Here is a 21,515-nt window from a genome sequence, read left to right as displayed (position 1 = left end):
TGCCCATAATCATAAGAACATAAGAGTGGCCAAACTGGGTCAGACCAAAGGTCCATCTAGCCCAGTATCCTGTCTTTCGACTGTGGCCAATGCCAGGTGCCCCCGTGGGAATGAACAGAACAGGTAATCATCATTCTTAGCTTCTGGCAAACAGAGGCTAGGGGCATCATTCCTGTCCATCCTAGCTAATAGCCATTGATGGACCTATCCTCCATGAATTTATCTAGTTCTTTTTTGAATCGTGTTATAGGCATTATGGGCAAGGAGTTCCACAGGATGACTGTGCATTGTGTGAAGAAAAATACTTTTTTTTTTTTGTTTTTTAATTTGCTGCCTATTCATTTCATTTGGACACCCCTAGTTCTTGTGTTAGGAAAAGGACTAAATAACACTTCCTTAATTACTTTCTCCACACCAGTCATGATTTTATAGACCTCTATCATATCCCCTTTTAGTTGTCTCTTTTCCAAGCTGAAAAGTCCCAGTTTTATTAATCTCTTCTCATATGGTTGCTGTTCCATATCTCTAATAATTTTTGTTGCCCTTTTCTGAACCATGGCCAATTCCAGTATATCTTTTGTGAGATGGGGCGACCACATCTACACACAATATTCAAGATGTGGGAGTACCATGAATTTATATAGAGACAATATGATATTTTCTGTCTTATTATCTATCCCTTTCTTTACGATTCCCAACATTCTGTTCGCTTTTTGACTGCTGCTGCACATTGAGTGGATGTTTTCAGAGAACTATCCACAATAACTCCAAGATCTCTTTCTTGAGTGGTAACAGCTAATTTAGACACCATCATTTTATATGTATAGTTGGGATTATGTTTTCCAATGTGCATTACTTTGCATTTGACAACATTAAATTTCATCTGCCATTTTGTTGCCCAGTCACCCAGTTCTGAAAGATCCTTTTGTAGCTCTTCGTACTCTGCTTGGGACTGAACTATCTTAAGTAGTTTTGTATCATCTGCAAATTTTGCCACCTCACTTTTTTCAGATCATTTATGAATATGTTGAACAGGATTGGTCCCAGTACAGGCTCTTGGGGGACACAACTATTTACTCTCTCCATTCTGAAAACTGACCATTTATTCCTACCCTTTGTTTCCTATCTTTTAACCAGTTACCAATCCATGAGAGGACCTTCCCTGTTATCCCATGACAGCTTACTTTGCTTAAGAGCCTTTGGTGAGGGACCTAGTCAAAGGCTTTCTGAAAATCTAAGTACACAATATCTACTGGATCCTCCTTGTCCACATGCTTGTTGACCCCTCAGAAAATTCTAGTAGATTGGTGAGGCACGATTTCTTTTTACAAAAACCATGTTGACTCTTCCCCAATAAATTATGTTCATCTATATGTCTGACATTTTTGTTCATTACTATAGTTTCAACCAGTTTGCTCAGTAGTGAAGTCAGACTTACTGGCCTGTAATTGCCGGGATCACCTCCGGAGCCCTTTTTAAAAATTGGCGTCACATTATTCTCCAGTCATTTGGTACAGAAGGTGATTTAAATGATAGGATACAGACTACAGTTAGTAGTTCTCTCAGAACTCTTGGGTGAATGCTATCTGGTCCTGGTGACTTATTACTGTTTAGTTTATCAATTTGTTCCAAAACCAGCTCTGACACCTCAGTCTGGGACAGTTCCTCAGATCTGTCACCTACAAAGAATGGCTCAGGTTTGGGAATCTCCCTCACATCCTCAGCCGTGAAGACTAATGCATAGAATTCATTTAGTTTCTCCGCATTGGCCTTACTGTTCTTGAGTGCTCCTTTAGCATCTTGATCGTCCAGTGGCCCCACTGGTGGTTTAGCAGGCTTCCTGTTTCTGATGTACTTAAAACATTTTTTGCTATTACTTTTTGAGTCTTTAGCTAGCTATTCTTCAAATTCTTTTTTGGCCTTCCTAATTATATTTTTACCATTTGCCAGAGTTTATGCTCCTTTCTATTTTCCTCACTAGGATTTAACTTCCACTTTTTAACGGATGCTTTTTTCTTCTCATTGCTTCTTTTACTTAGTTTTTAACCACAGTGTCACTTTTTTGGTTCTCTTACTATATCCTTTAATTTGGGGTATACATTTAAGTTGAGCCTCTATTATGGTGTCTTATAAAGTTTCCATGCAGCTTGCAGTGATTTCACTTTTTGCGCTGTACCTTTTAATTTCTGTTTAACTAACTTCCTCATTTTTGTGTAGTCCCCCTTTCTGAAATTAAATGCTACAGTGTTGGGCTGCTGTAGTGTTTTCATTGCTACGGTGATGTTAAATTTAATTATATTATGGTCACTATTACTAAGTGGTCCAGCTATATTCACCTCTTGGACCAGATCCTGTGCTCCACTTAGGATTAAATCAAGAATTGCCTCTCCTCTTGTGGGTTTCAGGACTAGCTGCTCCAAGAAACAGTCATTTAAGGTGTCAAGAATCTTTATCTCTGCATCCTGTCCTGAGGTGCCGTGTACCCAGTCAATATGTGAATAATTGAAATCCCCCATTATTATTGAGTTTTTTAATTTTAATAGCCTCTCTAATCTCCCTGAGCATTTCAAAGTCATTGTTGCCATCTTGGTTAGGTGGTCGATAATATATCCTACTGCTATATTTTTATTAGAGCATGGAATTACTATCCATAGAGATTCTTTTTGATCTCGGTAGATGGGACTGACATATACTTAGTTTCACTCTACTGCTATTGTGTTTAAGAGCAGCTTTAGCAAAGATACAATCCTCTGTATTGCTGCTAGGAATTCTCTGAATTGGAGAGGAAGCAAATGAACAAAGTGCCAATAACACCTCTTCTTTCCCATCTCCTTCCTCGCATAAGAACACCTCCAGCAAGAGCAGAGGATCATAATCCCTGCAAGAATAACAGAATGAAAACTTTAGGTTCAAGTTAATTTCCTGATTTTGAACAGCATGAAACGGATATGATCCTGGGACAGTAGGAGAAGAGTTGAACCCAAATAGAAATTAAGGGAAGAGGCAAACATGGAGGAACTGCATTGGTGAACAAAGGCATGTTCATTTGCAATAGTTCTATTCAAGGATATTTATCCATGTGTCAGACTTGGGGCATGGCTACACTGGAAACTTCAAAGCGCAGTTGTGGGAACGCTCCCACGGCAGCGCTTTGAAGCGCGAGTGTGGTCGCGCATAATCGCTGGGAGAGAGCTCTCCCAGTGCTCCTGGTAATCCACCTCCATGAGGGGATTGGCTCAGAGTGCTGGGAGCCTGTCTACACTAGCGCTTTAAAGCGCTCAGTCTTGCTGCGTTCAGGAGGGTGATTTTTCACACCCCTGAGCCAGCAAGCTAGAGCGCTGTAAAATATAAGTGTAGACAAGCCTTGGTCTCTTACTCTGTGGGCAAGCACGTACATTTCTAGAAACAGTGATGACAGCATTTTGAGCTGCTGGGTGAAGAAATGTTTCAGAGTAGCAGCCGTGTTAGTCTGTATTCGCAAAAAGAAAAGGAGTACTTGTGGCACTTTAGAGACTAACAAATTTATTAGAGCATAAGCTTTCGTGAGCTACAGCTCACTTCATCGGATGCATTTGGTGGAAAAAACAGAGGAGAGATTTATATATACACACACACACACACACACACACACACACACACAGAGAACATGAAACAATGGGTTTATCATACACACTGTAAGGAGAGTGATCACTTAAGATAAGCCATCACCAACAGCAGGGGGGGGAAGGAGGAAAACCTTTCATGGTGACAAGCAGGTAGGCTAATTCCAGCAGTTAACAAGAATATCAGAGGAACAGTGGGGGGTGGGGTGGGAGGGAGGGAGAAATACCATGAGGAAATAGTTTTACTTTGTGTAATGACTCATCCATTCCCAGTCTCTATTCAAGCCTAAGTTAATTGTATCCAGTTTGCAAATTAATTCCAATTCAGCAGTCTCTCGTTGGAGTCTGTTTTTGAAGCTTTTTTGTTGAAGGATAGCCACTCTTAGGTCTGTGATCGAGTGACCAGAGAGATTGAAGTGTTCTCCAACTGGTTTTTGAATGTTATAATTCTTGACGTCTGATTTGTGTCCATTCATTCTTTTACGAGAGACTGTCCAGTTTGGCCAATGTACATGGCAGAGGGGCATTGCTGGCACATGATGGCATATATCACATTGGTAGACGCGCAGGTGAACGAGCCTCTGATAGTGTGGCTGATGTGATTAGGCCCTATGATGGTATCCCCTGAATAGATATGTGGACAGAGTTGGCAACGGGCTTTGTTGCAAGGATAGGTTCCTGGGTTAGTGGTTCTGTTGTGTGGTGTGTGGTTGCTGGTGAGTATTTGCTTCAGATTGGGGGGCTGTCTGTAAGCAAGGACTGGTCTGTCTCCCAAGATCTGAGAGAGCAATGGCTCGTCCTTCAGGATAGGTTGTAGATCCTTGATGATGCGTTGGAGAGGTTTTAGTTGGGGGCTGAAGGTGATGGCTAGTGGCGTTCTGTTGTTTTCTTTGTTGGGCCTGTCCTGTAGTAGGTGACTTCTGGGTACTCTTCTGGCTCTGTCAATCTGTTTCTTCACTTCAGCAGGTGGGTATTGTAGTTGTAGGAATGCATGATAGAGATCTTGTAGGTGTTTGTCTCTGTCTGAGGGGTTGGAGCAAATGCGGTTATATCGTAGCGCTTGGCTGTAGACAATGGATCGAGTGGTATGATCTGGATGAAAGCTAGAGGCATGTAGGTAGGAATAGCGGTCAGTAGGTTTCCGATATAGGGTGGTGTTTATGTGACCATCGCTTATTAGCACCGTAGTTTCCAGGAAGTGGATCTCTTGTGTGGACTGGTCCAGGCTGAGGTTGATGGTGGGATGGAAATTGTTGAAATCATGGTGGAATTCCTCAAGAGCTTCTTTTCCATGGGTCCAGATGATGAAGATGTCATCAATGTAGCGCAAGTAGAGTAGGGGCATTAGGGGACGAGAGCTGAGGAAGCGTTGTTCTAAGTCAGCCATAAAAATGTTGGCATGCTGTGGGGCCATGCGGGTACCCATCGCAGTGCCGCTGATTTGAAGGTATACATTGTCACCAAATGTGAAATAGTTATGGGTCAGGACAAAGTCACAAAGTTCTGCCACCAGGTTAGCCGTGACAGTATCGGGGATACTGTTCCTGACGGCTTGTAGTCCATCTTTGTGTGGAATGTTGGTGTAGAGGGCTTCTACATCCATAGTGGCTAGGATGGTGTTTTTAGGAAGATCACCAATGGACTGTAGTTTCCTCAGGAAATCGGTGGTGTCTCGAAGATAGCTGGGAGTGCTGGTAACGAAGGGCCTGAGGAGGGAGTCTACTTAGCCAGACAATCCTGCTGTCAGGGTGCCAATGCCTGAGATGATGGGGCGTCCATGGATCTTGGGTAGCAGATAGAATACCCCAGGTCGGGGCTCCAGGGGTGTGTCTGTGCGGATTTGTTCTTGTGCTTTTTCAGGGACTTTCTTGAGCAAATGCTGTAGTTTCTTTTGGTAACTCTCAGTGGGATCAGAGGGTAATGGCTTGTAGAAAGTGGTGTTGGAGAGCTGCCTAGTAGCCTCTTGTTCATACTCCGACCTATTCATGATGACGACAGCACCTCCTTTGTCAGCCTTTTTGATTATGATGTCAGAGTTGTTTCTGAGGCTGTGGATAGCACTGTGTTCTGCATGGCTGAGGTTATGGGGTAAGCGATGCTGCTTTTCCACAATTTCAGCTCGTGCACGTCGGCGGAAGCAGTCTATGTAGAAATCCAGGCTGCTGTTTCGACCTTCAGGAGGAGTCCACCCAGAATCCTTCTTTTTGTAGTGTTGGCAGGAAGGTCTCTGTGGGTTAATATGTTGGTCAGAGGTGTGTTGGAAAAATTCCTTGAGTCTGAGACGTCGAAAATAGGATTCTAGGTCACCACAGAACTGTATCATGTTCGTGGGGGTGGAGGGGCAAAAGGAGAGGCCCCGAGATAGGACAGATTCTTCCGCTGGGCTAAGAGTATAGTTGGATAGATTAACAATATTGCTGGGTGGGTTACGGGAACCACTGTTGTGGCCCCTTGTGGCATATAGTAGTTTAGATAGCTTAGTGTCCTTTTTCTTTTGTAGAGAATCAAAGTGTGTTTTGTAAATGGAGCCCCGACCTGGGGTATTCTATCTGCTACCCAAGATCCATAAACCTGGAAATCCTGGACGCCCCATCATCTCAGGCATTGGCACCCTGACAGCAGGATTGTCTGGCTAAGTAGACTCCCTCCTCAGGCCCTTCGTTACCAGCACTCCCAGCTATCTTCGAGACACCACCGATTTCCTGAGGAAACTACAGTCCATTGGTGATCTTCCTAAAAACACCATCCTAGCCACTATGGATGTAGAAGCCCTCTACACCAACATTCCACACAAAGATGGACTACAAGCCGTCAGGAACAGTATCCCCGATACTGTCACGGCTAACCTGGTGGCAGAACTTTGTGACTTTGTCCTGACCCATAACTATTTCACATTTGGTGACAATGTATACCTTCAAATCAGCGGCACTGCGATGGGTACCCGCATGGCCCCACAGCATGCCAACATTTTTATGGCTGACTTAGAACAACGCTTCCTCAGCTCTCGTCCCCTAATGCCCCTACTCTACTTGCGCTACATTGATGACATCTTCATCATCTGGACCCATGGAAAAGAAGCTCTTGAGGAATTCCACCATGATTTCAACAATTTCCATCCCACCATCAACCTCAGCCTGGACCAGTCCACACAAGAGATCCACTTCCTGGAAACTACGGTGCTAATAAGCGATGGTCACATAAACACCACCCTATATCGGAAACCTACTGACCGCTATTCCTACCTACATGCCTCTAGCTTTCATCCAGATCATACCACTCGATCCATTGTCTACAGCCAAGCGCTACGATATAACCGCATTTGCTCCAACCCCTCAGACAGAGACAAACACCTACAAGATCTCTATCATGCATTCCTACAACTACAATACCCACCTGCTGAAGTGAAGAAACAGATTGACAGAGCCAGAAGAGTACCCAGAAGTCACCTACTACAGGACAGGCCCAACAAAGAAAACAACAGAACGCCACTAGCCATCACCTTCAGCCCCCAACTAAAACCTCTCCAACGCATCATCAAGGATCTACAACCTATCCTGAAGGACGAGCCATCGCTCTCTCAGATCTTGGGAGACAGACCAGTCCTTGCTTACAGACAGCCCCCCAATCTGAAGCAAATACTCACCAGCAACCACACAACAGAACCACTAACCCAGGAACCTATCCTTGCAACAAAGCCCGTTGCCAACTCTGTCCACATATCTATTCAGGGGATACCATCATAGGGCCTAATCACATCAGCCACACTATCAGAGGCTCGTTCACCTGCGCATCTACCAATGTGATATATGCCATCATGTGCCAGCAATGCCCCTCTGCCATGTACATTGGCCAAACTGGACAGTCTCTACGTAAAAGAATGAATGGACACAAATCAGACGTCAAGAATTATAACATTCAAAAACCAGTTGGAGAACACTTCAATCTCTCTGGTCACTCGATCACAGACCTAAGAGTGGCTATCCTTCAACAAAAAAGCTTCAAAAACAGACTCCAACGAGAGACTGCTGAATTGGAATTAATTTGCAAACTGGATACAATTAACTTAGGCTTGAATAGAGACTGGGAATGGATGAGTCATTACACAAAGTAAAACTATTTCCCCATGGTATTTCTCCCTCCCTCCCACCCCACCCCCCACTGTTCCTCTGATATTCTTGTTAACTGCTGGAATTAGCCTACCTGCTTGTCACCATGAAAGGTTTTCCTCCTTCCCCCCCCTGCTGTTGGTGATGGCTTATCTTAAGTGATCACTCTCCTTACAGTGTGTATGATAAACCCATTGTTTCATGTTCTCTGTGTGTGTGTGTGTGTGTGTGTGTGTGTGTATAAATCTCTCCTCTGTTTTTTCCACCAAATGCATCCGATGAAGTGAGCTGTAGCTCACGAAAGCTTATGCTCTAATAAATTTGTTAGTCTCTAAGGTGCCACAAGTACTCCTTTTCTTTTTGGGTGAAGAAATGTTTGTGATCCCTTGAACTATGAGAATGAGGGGTACAGTTTTGGAACCTTAACTCATAATGAGCAGAACCTGTTCAGGTGAGTAGTCCCATACAGCTCAATAGGAGTGCTTGCATGAACAGGTAGCATTCATTGTGAGAGAGGGTTTCAGAATTGGGCCTAATTAAGAGGCAGAGTTGATAACCCTGAGCAGTATCCATCAATCTTCAGCTGGGAAAGGGAGTTGCTGGCATAAAATGCCTTTGGAGAAAGTGGGGAAGGGTAGGAAAAAAAGGAAATAATATATTGAGGGAGTAACCCTGCTTCTGAAGCAGGGTAAGCCTCAAGCAAAGGAGGCATTAAGATTTGACTACATTTGCTTGCAGCTATTAGTTTGGATTCACATCTTAACATCTTTGTCACTTAGGGAGCCCAGGTACTGTTTAATTGTAATGTTAAATCAATTGTCATGTTGTCATGTAGTTGTTCTCCAGTAAAATAATTATTTTAAAGGTCAGGTTTGATATAGTGTGAAACACTACCAGTAGTAGTTCAGTTAAAAATGAAAGCTTATAATGATTCTTGCTTGAAAAATATTGATCACTTCCCTTCTAGCATCACATCTCTCCTTTTCCACTTCAAGAAAGATTAAACCACTGTCATACAACTTGGAGAGAGAGGGGTCTTTTAGTTCCATAAATCCAGCTTGTCTATATTTAAACTTTTTTTTCAAACTGATTTAGATTTGGGAATAGTTTTTCTTCTGTAACTAAAGGTTTTGGAACAGGAAGTAGTTTGGAGGATGAAGTAAATCTCATTTGCGGCACTAGAAATCTGGGTGATGAATTTCTGATGTCCATTTTTCTGGGAGATCTGATTTTTTTAATTTAAGAAAGCTTAAATGCTAAGTGTCTTCAACCACTCAGCAAAAAAATTGAAAATCCATTCAAAAATTGAATGGATGCACTGTTTTCCTAAGGCCAGTTGACATGAGATTCATGTGGAATGTTGGGGATGGAAGAAACACTGTTCTAGATCCATATTATGTCAAGGCAGTTGATCAAGATAGGTCTTGCATGCACTAGGAAAACTTCAAGTTTAATCACACTGTGGATCACTTAGCACATATGTACACCCAGGTGTTTCCAGTGATGTTCAAGTGTAAATAAAAAACACTTTTTAGATAGGAGTTAGTGCTATCCTAGAATGCCTTTACTCATTCTTTACTGACAGTTTAATGGATCAGACTACTGCCTCTATTATCTGTCAGACTGATTACAGATTGGCATGCAAACTGCTCAAACCCAATCTTCCTGTCCCAATTCAGTGTTCACCTGAGAGCAGCCAAGATGGAACTCTGCTGAAGTTGTCTCCACTTGGCTTCCAATGGTTACATCCCCAAATCCATCTTATGGAGAAACAATGAAGGGCACTAAAATAGCTTGAAGTACACTGTAATTTAAACCTGTAACTTCTTGTATGTATATTTTGCTCATGCAATTTCACCTGGAAACATATTTCCTCATGAAATGAGTATTTAGTCTGAATTACACACGGATTCCCCCTCTCTCTATTTACTTGGGGCTGTTACAACTACAAGTCTTTCTCTTAGGACCATCTCCCATAGCCCTACGCTCTGAAAAACAGAACAGAGGCTTTAATGTATGTGTCCCAGACTGACTTTTCACCCTTCATCTCTTGACTATAATCTCAGCCTCTCATTTGCCCATTTCCTTTTTTTTTTCTTCTTCTTCTCTGCTTTCCCACCTAAGACAATGGAGGAACTGGGTGGAGTGCATGGAACGTGGTCAGCAGAGGTTTAGGCTTTTTTCATGGTATCTGCAGTGAGTAGGAGGGCATAGCTTCTGCCCCTCATCATCAGATGAGCAATTCCTCATGCAGGACAGCACCATTCAAAAGAGACAACTAAAACAAAAGTATGTAAATAAGTGCAGATACATACACTATATACTGTATAATCTTACACCTGTTGCAAAGTGATGTGCTGGAAAATGTGGAATAGGTACCCAGAGGGGGAGAGATGTGTCAGTGGACAGAACACTAGTAGGCACGTGGGGCAAAAATGCAAAGAACCTGCAGTTGAAATAGCATGACTGATGTGAACTCACTGCATTGTTGGTACTTATGCTGGTGCTGGTTCACTTACCACTGTTTCACTTACCAATGCCTCAATTCTTTTTTTGTACATGTTGCCTAAGAGAGCAGGTACTGGTTGAAGAGAAGACCTGAAGGCCAGGGGCTGGTGGGAATGGAGTAGGGCATATCCTCCCAAGTCCTCATAGACCTAGGGTAGGAATGCCAAAACCCTGATGTTTTACTCCAGTCTGACCATTCCAACTCTCCAAAACCTTCCCAGTGCACATAGGCAACACCTCCACCCATCCCCTGCATGCTCCAGACAAACCCTCCAGTCAACACTATACTTTTTTTCCTCCAGAAACCCCTCTATTTTATGATGACTTTCTGGGTCTTTGGAAAAAACTTAGCAACTCTGCTTTGCTAAAAGGGTTATTTCAGAATTAAACAAGGTACCCCATGAACACCAATGTTTGTTGACACAAATTACACACAGTTCTCAGACCCTACAAGCCTATGGAGTGGGAGTCTGGGCTAAAACTATTTCTTTGGAGATGTATAGAAGTTTGTTTTTAACCTTTATTAATAATTTTGAATGGTTGGCTCTTCATTACTGAAACTAAACTTAGAGGAGTAGATGAAGTAGACTTTCAAAGTAAATAAAAAAACAATCCCTCTGACTTTTGCCAAACTTTCCAACTTAATTCTGTTCCTCTCGTTTCTTCTGGTGGTACAAATGGATTCTTCTGTCTCCTCACCCACCTTTTCTTTCCTCTTTCTTTTCTCTATCAGCTTGGTTAGGAAGGACTAATCTCCCAGCAAGCGTTTGAGCTTGAGAAAAATAATTACGGTCATATTATAGATAAAAGCTGTGAACTGAAATATGAGTGGAGTGTTATGCTTCCTAAGATAAATCCCTTCCTCCCCTCTCTCACCTACACACACAAAGTAAATTTTAAAACTTAAACTTTCATAATACGATCATATATCAAAGCAGTTTACAAATGTAACCATACTTTGGGTTGGATTGTGCTTGGGGATAAAAGCTGACTGTCCCTTTCTGGCTGTGAAGGATATTCTACCATCAGAAGAGAACTTGTCAGGCTTCAGTGATCCGGTAGAACGCAGGGACAAAAAACAAAAGGTCAATTGGAGCTGTAGTATCAATTTAAAGGGATACTACAGTGGTCCATGTTGGCATAAACTATTTATCCGTTCTTCAGTGTACTAGAGCAGAGTGATCCACCTGTTAAAGGTAAACTGAAAAGGGGAAAAAAGGGTTTGTCCATTTAAATTTAAAAAAAATTTTTTTTAGACCTACCCCTGAGGACTGCCTCTGTTGTGTATTTTGTCTCATTTTTCCCGTATAGGAAATAAGCCCTTGATCAGGGAATGGGGAAGTTTAGGAGCAATCTCAGTGCCTTGTTTTCTTTCCTGGGTAAGGATGCAGAAGCTCAATAGCATGTTTCTCCACATGCTTACTTGAGGACACTGGGGCTTGGTCTGCACCTAAAACTTAGGACAACCTAGCTATGTCGCTCAGGGGTGTGAAAAGACCCACGGCCGTGAGCTCAGAGCCTGGGTCATCTGACTTAGCTTGCAGGGCTCATGCTGCGGCACTAAAAATAGCAATATAAATGTTGGGCTCGAGCTAGAGCTTGGGCTCTGAGACCCTCCCCCCTCACCAGGTTCTTGAGCCCCAATATCTACACTGCTATTTTTAACCCTGCTGTGTGAACCTAAGTTGACTTGGGATCTGAGCCTCACCACCTCCTTTTTTTTTTTTTTTTTTTTTTTTTTTTTTTTTTTTTTTTTGCTGTGGAGACATACCCAATGAGCACTTTATAGAAAAAGCTCATTGTTCTCTAGGTAACAGAAACATTGTTTCTCTCCCACTGGGCTAGGCAAAGATGGGAAAGAGGTAACTTTTAACATTGTCCTTTTGACTTGCTCTAGGATTAAAGACCAGGAGAGAGAATGGTACTGTTGGGCTTCACAGCTCGTAATGGGGCAGTTGTAGATAGTAGAGCTCTTCCCTTAATATCTACAACAGCTACAGTCAGCTACATTAAAATACTTTACACTGCATATGCAGTGTTGTTCTAGCCATGTCTGTCCCAGGATATTAGAGAGACTAGGTGGGTGAGAAAATATCTTTTATTGGACCAAACTCTGTTGGCGAGAAAGACAAGCCACGCAGATCTCTTCTTCAGATCTGGGAAAGGTATTCTGAGCATCACAGCTAATTGCAAGATGGAATAGATGGTTTAGCATAAATAGTTAGCTCATATTCTAAGGGATCATTCAAGGTAGAGTAGCCTGGTAATACCTCTGTATAGGACAAAAAGAGAGGATTTAGTGGGTTACAGATTGTCATATGGCATTTTTATCTGAGGATATCAATGTTGGGTTTTTTCCCCTAAAGATGGATATTATCCCCTTTTAGACATGGGAAAGGTAAGGTGCAGAGTTAAGGGCCAAATTTTACACGATTGCCTCAATTTCTTGATGCCTAATTTTTAAACGCTGAGGTGCTGTGCATGCACAGCTCCCATTGTCTAATAGCTAGTTGTTTAGTGCTAATATTGGAGGGATTTACTCTCAGTTCATATTTGGAATGCTGTCTTGGCATCCATGAGGACATAATTTTTTATTTTTTTTTTTTAAAGCACTGTTCCAACTACATTATTTTATTGTAGAAAACATGCTCTTAACAAATATCCCATTAGCTTACAGAGTCTTTGGTTTTTCGTTTGTTAAAATAAAGCTACTGGTAGTCTTTAAAATAGTTACTGCATGCTTTGTAGTCTTATGTATTCATCAGTCATTAATAGAGAAATGCGCAACTTGCATACATTGGTTCAAATAGTTTTAGCACAAAGGAAAGTTTGTTTAAAGTTATGTGATAGGGTTTTGGTTTTTTTTAAACGTGTGATGTAACTGAAAGACTGTTAAGAGGATGGATTGATTTTTGTAATAGTTTGTTTTTTGGTATTACCTGTTGTTCTTTATCAAAATGCTTATTTACAGTCCTGTTATAATTCTTTTTAAATTAATCGGCTACTTTGAAGGCAATATTGTCCCTATAATGCTTTCCATCAAGATATCTGTTTAAAAATATTGGGGTTTCTATGTTAGATTAATATTATGGGTTTTTTTTTCAGAATCCGAGACTTTAGCACAGGTTATAGAGAAAATTGTTTTGAGAAACCAGATTTGTTTGTATCTTGAACATAGTTCACAAAATGTGCATATAAAAATATTGTTTCAAAATGTTACGTACACTAATTCATTCTTTTAAATTAAATACATTATTTGAAGTGTGATGTAACTAAAAAGGAGGAAGAGAGAGAAAAGGGGGCAGTTAGTCATCTCAAGCATAACTATGTGCGGAGGGCAGGTGACTTGCTGATGGTCATGCAGTAGTTTAGTGGGAGACTAGTTTTTTTCTAAATGGAGAATTTTACTGGCATAAGAGTGTCAACATGGGGAGTTATATTTGGATAACTATACCAGTAAAATCATGCTAGTATAATTACCTATGTAGACAAGCCCTCAGGAATAGAATCCAAGGGCCCTGATAACCCTGTCTTTGTATAAATCACCAGGTCCAGATTTATAACAAAAGGCATGAAATGTGACCAACAAAGGATTTTGTTTAAATTGATAGTTTGTCCTATTTTGGTTTCTCTATGAAATATAAAGAAGGGCTGAAATATGTGTGGTTTTTAAAAAGTTTTTTCTTTTTCCTTTTAGTTCAAAAATATTAGGAAAGACAATTTGATCTATCCTTCTTTTGCTCGAAGACCTCTTTTCAGTCTTAGAGCATATTTATTGTTCTCTCTCTCACCTGAGAGTGATGGGTGATACAGAAATTAAATAGATGTTCTTAAAAAACAAAAAACAAAAAAACAAACAAATCCCAAATACATAATTGCTATGGATGTGAAATGCAGTGCCATTACCATTCTGCCTGCCTGGACTGGATGAACTGTCCTATATCAGGGTGCTGTCCCTGGTCCTTGCTTGAAGCATAAACTTTTATACAAGGTTTGGCTAATAGCTCTGAGTTAATCAGACCCCTTTCTCCTTTCCTGTTGTCTGGCTGTCTGGAAAGAGGAGGGGCTATCTCTGACCCTTTCTTTCCATCTTAGTTCTTTGTGCATGAGCTGTTAATTAACTGCAGGGTGAAAATCATAGTACATGTCTCTATCCAAAACCCATTGTATAACCTACACTGGACAAGAAAGCTACCTATCCCAAAGCTGAACCTCATGGAAGTTGGGTGTAGGGCTTTCACCAATATACAATTTCCTCTTATAGGGACTAGATGGATACCTCTTACCTTGAATTTGGCCCTATTTATAAAGATAAGCAAGGCATGTTTGTTTTGCCCATACCTTTAAAAGTAAAACTGTGGACATTTAATCAACTGACAGTCTTTTTTTTCCTCTCTCTTTGAAGCTGTGGACTGCAGAGGAGCATAGTCTATGGATATGTTGTTAATTGACCCAACTTGTGAAGTGCTCCCAGTTACCACAGCATGGAGGTCCTATAAATGGATGTAGTGTGTTATTTAAGAGTAGTTTATTATATGCATGCTTGGCTAGTTTCACAATTAATTTTAGAGGTGAAGCTAAATTATTTCTAATTTCACTTTGATTTTATCCTACTACTCAATGCTGCATAATATTCTTTTATTTCTAATTACAGCCAGTCGGATGACGATTCTGGTTCAGCATCAGGTTCTGGATCTGGTTCAAGTTCTGGAAGCAGTAGCGATGGAAGTAGCAGCCAGTCTGGTAGCAGTGACTCTGACTCTGGTTCAGAGTCGGGCAGTCAGTCAGAATCAGAGTCTGACACATCTAGAGAGAAGAAACAAGTTCAAGCAAAACCACCAAAAGTTGGTGGAGCTGAGGTAAAATGCACAAATAAACATTCCAGTGAAAGATATTGGACTTTGTGTCTATCACCTATAGCTATTTTCACTCTAGATAAGCTATAAGTAAAAACTGGAATGAAAGACTTGTTAAACTGTTAGGATTTGAGTTTGGATTGATTAGTAAAATATCTGCATACCATGACTGGAATATCATGGAAAATATTAAGGCCAAGATTTTCAGAAATAGATGCAAGAAATTATGCTCCTAAATTCTTACCAGGATGCCTAAATAGCCTGATTATTATTATAGCTGAGCTCCCAGCTGCTCGTATTGATTGTAGGAGATTAATAGTCCACTTTTCAAGATCAGGCCACTTATTTAGGCCTCTACGCTACTAAATCCTTTAACTCTATTCGTTTTTGAAAATCATATCTGTATACTTTCGCTTGCTGTTATCTGATAAACTGTTGAACTGAAAAACTTCAAATTTGCATGTAGTTAGTCTTCTATGAGGAAGAAGTTTGCAGAATTTCAGAAGAAAATCTAAATTGTTTAGAAAATTGCTTCTGAGCATATCCAGTGGGATAAAATAACCTCAAATTTGCTCTAGTTGCTTCTGTGTGTAATATATAATATTTGTAAGTATTATGACTCCCCTTGAATGAAAGAAAGTATAATAAATATAACAATATTAATTAACATAATTCTGCTTAAAACTCAAAGATTTTCCTCTTCATTCATTTTTTTTAAAGTGTTGCAATGCTTCCATATGAAGCAAAATTATTTGACAATTGTATTAACTACATTCCTTATTGGAATTATCTGAGTTATAAAATTGAAATGTGTTAGCAATGGCTATAGCATATGTATTCTTTTGTGTTAATATAAGGGTTCTTACTTAAATTTACTGTAAAGCATGCTACATTTTGCATTAAAATGCTGTAACAAATTGAAACATTCTCCTCATTCTCTAAACTGAAAATAGTTACTTTTTTAAGCAAAACTTCAGTTTGGGAATTTGACTGTATTAAATCATTGTAAAGTCCACTGTATTTGATTGCATGACTCTTCTATTTGAATTCTGTTTCAGTTTTGGAAATCAAATCCAAGTATTTTGGCTGTACAGAGATCAGCAATGCTCAGGAAGCAGCATCAGCATCAGCAGAAAGCAGCTTCATCAAACAGTGGGTCAGAAGAGGTGAATAGCTTATTTTGAATCTATGCTTTAAATGTAAACAGAGGTGTCCTAGCTCACTCCATATGTGTGTGTGAGTCTGTTTGAAGGCAATAAGCATGGTGTGTACACATCTCAGGAGAGAATTTTGCTCTTCTAGAGAAATGTTAAATCATTTTTAATTTTGTATATTTGGGTAAGTGATGCAGAAATTACCTTTCTTAGAAAGCACTTTAACCAGATGCTGTCAAATTGTGATCCATGGACCAAGCTGGCAAGTCACGTATTACTTGCTCTCATTTGTGTTTCCAGCTTCTAAATTCCTTAAAAGCATAAAAGTACTTTCCAAATATTACTTTTCCATGTAAGCAATTGCTGTCATTTCTGAAAGTATGTTATGCAGTAGTGAATGGGAAGAGATGTAGCTCCATGCCAATCCCTGTGAGAACATGGTCCACACTATTTTAAAAAAAAAAAAAAAAAAAAAGTTTTGAGAAACCTTGGCCTAAACTTGTAGTCTCTTCCAAGGAATCACTTTCATTTTCTTGTTGTAGTGCTTTTAGAATTATTCAAATACAAAGTAGAAGGTTTTAAAGTCTGAACAGTTGATTTTATTTCAATCTAGGGTGCGAGCACATGTTTAAAGGGGATACTATTGAGGTTGAGAGGGTGAAAGTTATCTGTTAAACAAAGAAGTTTGTGGACATCTCTGCTCACTTCTAAAGAATAATTAAACACTATGGTCAGAAGTATCTTCTCTCATAATTTCTCCATTTTCTTCTTCTGTTACCCTGGACTTCTGTTTTTGTATGATACAGTTGTTTTCATTTTTAACTGTTTTAGTTTTATGGGAAATGTAAGTTAAGATTTTTCTGTGTAAATACTTAAAATCTTAACTTACAGCTATTGCTAAATGGTTCTTCCTAAAAGTTTCTTTTCAGGATGAAATTTGAACTGTTCTCCTTCTGAGTGAGAATTATTTTAGGGAAGTCTGAGTTGATATGGTCCATCCATATTTTTTTTTTTTTTTTTTTTTTTTTTTTGGAGAGTAAAGGTAGTGAGAACTCAGATATATTTTTGCCTTCCTTAAAAAACAGTTTAAACAGTTCTAGGGCCTGAGTGGGTACAAAGGTGGTATTTGGTACAGGGCTCATTTGTAAACTACAGAGGAGATTTTCAGTCTCCTGATGGAAGTACATTTTGACTACTTTATGACAGTTTTAAAAATCTACTTCATGCAGGCACAGTAGTCTTCATAAAGATATTCTAGTGGAGCACTGTGAATGCATAAACAAGTGTGATGGATTTTGAATCATACTAAAACGTGGAAACCCTAATCGTATTCAGTGCATCATTGTGTACTGAAGGAGATGGAATCAAACATGAAAAATAAATTTATACCAATTCAAGAATGGAAGCCAGGTTGCTAACAGTTGCACTGCTCTTTTAATATTTGATGATGAATTCTATATATTTTTTTGCTTTCTCTGCAGGATTCCTCTAGTAGTGCAGACACTTTGGATGACTCATCCAGTGAGACCAAGAGGAAAAAACATAAAGAGTAGGATATTTTACATATAAGAATACTATATAAAAATGTTCTTCCTACTTGCATATTTTAGTATTTATATATACTTCATCTAATATATAAAAGTATTTCAGTTCTACTCTGACTTCAGGTTGGTTTTTGGACTTGATTTTATCACTTCTCACTTTTGATTAGAATGTGAGGTATTTTCTAATACATAGATGTTTAGATGCAACATATATTCAAGTTGAGTCCTATATGTAAAACAGGACTTTAAATTCCCCAATTAGTAAAATAACTTGCATCAGGTACACTTGTATTGATTGTGTCTGTTCAAAAGCACCTCCAGCAGTGCTTTGTAGAATCTACAGTGGAGTGTATTAGTTGTAACATTACTTTTCCTGTTGAATATCCTATCCTGAACATTATCTATATATGGCCACGGTAAGTGGGAATAGGTTATATAGGTCATTTTATCTCCAGGTCACTAGTTGGAATTAAGCAGTTAGTGACAAAGTTGATACAATTCGACATCTTTTTGAAATCTCAAGGGCAAAAATGACCATCATGTTTGACGCTAATTGGCAGTCTTATTGATCTCAGTACAGCAACCAAGGATTGAATGACTTATGGAAATTAAAACTATCCTATCACCCTGAGAAGCATGCCCTTCACCTGGTCAGAGTTGAGGAATGTTAGAGGTGCAGTGTAGGGAAGCTTGTACTGCCATTGCCTGTGTGATATAGTTTCTGTGGAAAATTAAACCACTTCAATTTCTAGGACTGTCAATCTGGCACTTTTCTTGAACTCTTTAAAAACAAACAAAAAACCTCTCTTTTAAAATTAGTGTGTAATTTTGTATGATTAGTTCTTTTTGGTTGTGATTGACAAAAGTTATTTATTTTTTTCCTATCCTTTGTCGTTTAAAAATTCACAGAAATTTATATTAGAGTATGGAAAACCAAAAACTGTTGAATTTATATATCTAATATAACCAATTATTTTGTTTTAAGAATATTTTAACTAGTACATTTGTATGTAATTATCTTACCAAATACGCAGAGACCTCTGTCCATGTTTCTTGAAACAGAATATTGAGCCCTAAAAGACACATTTTCGTAGCTGTTGTCTCTTTGTCCAAATAGCCACTTGCCAACCTACATATCAGTTTGTCAGGATGCCCAAAATTAATATCCATGGAAGAAACCCTGATTATAGTAGGTTCATGTTACACTATAGCATTAAAAGTTCATGTAACTCCTGAACAATTATCCATTTATTGGAACACTGAACATTGAAAATACAATCTTACTTGTTTCTGAGAGGTAAAGTGAAGAAAAGTGTTTCTAGTGTCATTATATTACTTCCTGATTTACTGCCTAATGAAAAGCCGTCTGACATAGGGGTTTTTTTTTTTCAGAAATTGGATGGTATTCCATGCTTCCAGATGCAGTATCCATGTTCATGGCAGTAGAGAGATCAATGAGTTTTCATAACATTTTCTATCTGTTCTTAGTAATTTTCTATCTTTTTAATGACACTGAATTATTAACTGCCCTAATGCTTATTTCTGTCAACAAGATTATTCCGGTTGCTGGCGTTCATATATACAGACTTCACAGTAATACTGAATATTCTAATTCTTGAGTTTTCTGCTTTTCAATATATGCAGTGAAGACTGGCAAATGTCTGGATCAGGATCTGTCTCTGGGACTGGTACAGATTCTGAATCGGAGGAGGATAGAGAGAAAAGCAGTTGTGAGGAGAGTGAATCTGACTATGAGCCAAAAAATAAAGTGAAAAGCAGGAAACCTCCAAGCAGGTAAAAATTCTGGAAATTAAGATACTTTGTTATAAGATTTCTGGTGGGAATATGAATGTCTTTTCTCTCTCTCTCTTTAAGCTCAAATCCAAATGTAACTATTTATTAGTAGAGTTCTATATTCCAAGAGTGGAAGTTGTTTTTTGAAGTTACAAAAGATGTTATCACAGCAGTGAGTCATAGTGAATGTTTTTCCCTACATTATCTAGTTCAGCGTGGTACAGTTGAACAATCACTGTGAAATATTAATACTCTGTAAGAAATGGCAGAACATTTGTGGGTATTTCTGAATTGAAAACATCTTTGTTTTGTCAACTCTTGTTCTTTTTAAGAATTAAGCCAAAAAGTGGGAAAAAGAGTGCAGGACAGAAAAAGAGGCAACTTGATTCATCCGATGAGGATGATGATTATGATAAAAGAGGGTCTCGTCGCCAGGCAACAGTCAATATTAGTTACAAAGAAGCTGAAGAAACAAAGACAGACTCGGATGACTTGCTGGAAGTCTGTGGAGAGGATGTCCCACAACCCGAAGAAGATGAATTTGAAACTATAGAAAAGTTTATGGATAGCCGTTTTGGACGAAAAGGAGGTATTTTTGACTTAGATTCTCAAAATGCTACAGTGAATCCAAGAGCAGTTTTTACAACTTTTATGTATTTTTTCAGTTTCTGCAGCATCTAAACTTTCATTTAAAAACCTATTTCTAGCTTAATAAATGCAAAGATAACTTCCTAAATTTGAATTCAGAGTAAACAAATGGAGTATTCTTGCTCATGGTTGTGTGCTTGCTTACATGTTGGATGTTAGCTCCCAAGTGTAATTATAATGGTTTATGTATCTGCAGTAACTGTTGAATTGCTTAGTAGTTTGGGGGTAAAATGGAGAAGGGTGTAGGAATGGAACCATTGGAGGTGGGAATTGGGAGTTGCTTCAGGGAAAGAAATTCAGGTGTCATTAAAAAAAAGACATTTTTTTCTTAGTGTGTTAACTGGTCAAGGAGAACCCTAGTCTCAGCCCTAGGGGTTGGTCTCCACCAGCTAACATTTTAAAACCACAACTTACCCTGTGTATATTAAGATTTTAATGTGTTAGTTAACGTGCTAAAATACACCATTCTTCCTAGTGTTGATATGGCCACAAATTGCAGGGGGAGGAGATGAAGAGGGAAGGTTAAAAAGAATGATGGTCATAGAGGGACCTTTGATATTAGTGGGAATTTCATGTTGATTATGAGGGTAGTATATGGAGTTCAATATTTATGCCCTGTCCCACAGTCGTAATTAAAACTGAAATTTGGCTCTGTCCAGAATGAGATTTTGATGATCCTGTTTTAAATTCTTTTTAAAACTTCTGTTGTAACTTACAGTTAAAGAAGAAAACATTTTTACATTTCAAAAAATATATAATGTGCATAACTTTTTTTATGTTTGTCCTCTTCCCCCAAAATAATGTTAAACATACATTAAATTTAAAACACATTGAATTATTTCTCTTTGGTAGTAAGTATTAAGAATTTTGGGAAAATACAGTTTCATAATATCGTAAAATCTTTTTTCTTCAGACTAGGTAGGCCGTTTTGGAAGGGAATTCACAAGCGCATGTATGTAGTACAGGAGTTCTCAAACTTCATTCAACTGCAACCCCTATCTGACAACAAAAATTATTACACGACCCCAGGAGGAGGGGATTGAAGCCTGAACCTGCCTGAGCCCTGCTGCCCTAGGTGGGGCAGGAGAACAGGGGACAAAGCCTGAGTTCTAACACCTTGGGCAAGGGGGCCAAGTCGAAGCCCGAGGGCTTCAGCTCCAAGTAGGGGGCCTGTAATCTGAGCCCTGCCACCCAGAGCTGAAGCCCGTGGGCTTTGGCTTCAGCCCTGGGACTCAGCAAGACTAAACCAGCTCTGATGACCCCATTAAAAAGGGGTCACGACGCACTGTTTGAGAACTGCTGA

The 21,515-nt window shown here is 39.4% G+C and overlaps 1 protein-coding gene and 1 long non-coding RNA gene across 3 annotated transcripts in view; one reads left to right on the top strand and one right to left on the bottom strand.

Annotated features, from left to right (window-relative positions):
- The window catches only part of CHD1 (chromodomain helicase DNA binding protein 1), an 82,872-nt gene that overhangs the window by 11,102 nt on the left and 50,255 nt on the right, over nt 1-21,515 (top strand). For both annotated transcript variants that reach the window (XM_038401992.2, XM_038401994.2), the window contains 5 exons: nt 14,871-15,075; nt 16,131-16,238; nt 17,708-17,775; nt 19,415-19,564; nt 19,897-20,153. In XM_038401992.2, coding sequence (XP_038257920.1) covers nt 14,871-15,075; nt 16,131-16,238; nt 17,708-17,775; nt 19,415-19,564; nt 19,897-20,153 — 788 coding nt within the window. The remainder of the gene's footprint in view (nt 1-14,870; nt 15,076-16,130; nt 16,239-17,707; nt 17,776-19,414; nt 19,565-19,896; nt 20,154-21,515) is intronic.
- On the bottom strand, nt 978-13,792 carry LOC122460184. The gene is made up of 4 exons (XR_006281305.1): nt 13,781-13,792; nt 11,120-11,124; nt 7,338-7,348; nt 978-1,179 (listed from the first exon to the last, which is right to left on the bottom strand). It is a non-coding gene; the product is annotated as an uncharacterized LOC122460184 (long non-coding RNA).

This window comes from Dermochelys coriacea, chromosome 5, assembly GCF_009764565.3.
Source record: "Dermochelys coriacea isolate rDerCor1 chromosome 5, rDerCor1.pri.v4, whole genome shotgun sequence".
In the NCBI taxonomy this organism is placed as follows: Eukaryota; Metazoa; Chordata; order Testudines; family Dermochelyidae; genus Dermochelys; species Dermochelys coriacea.
This window is presented reverse-complemented; position numbering and strand designations above follow the sequence as displayed.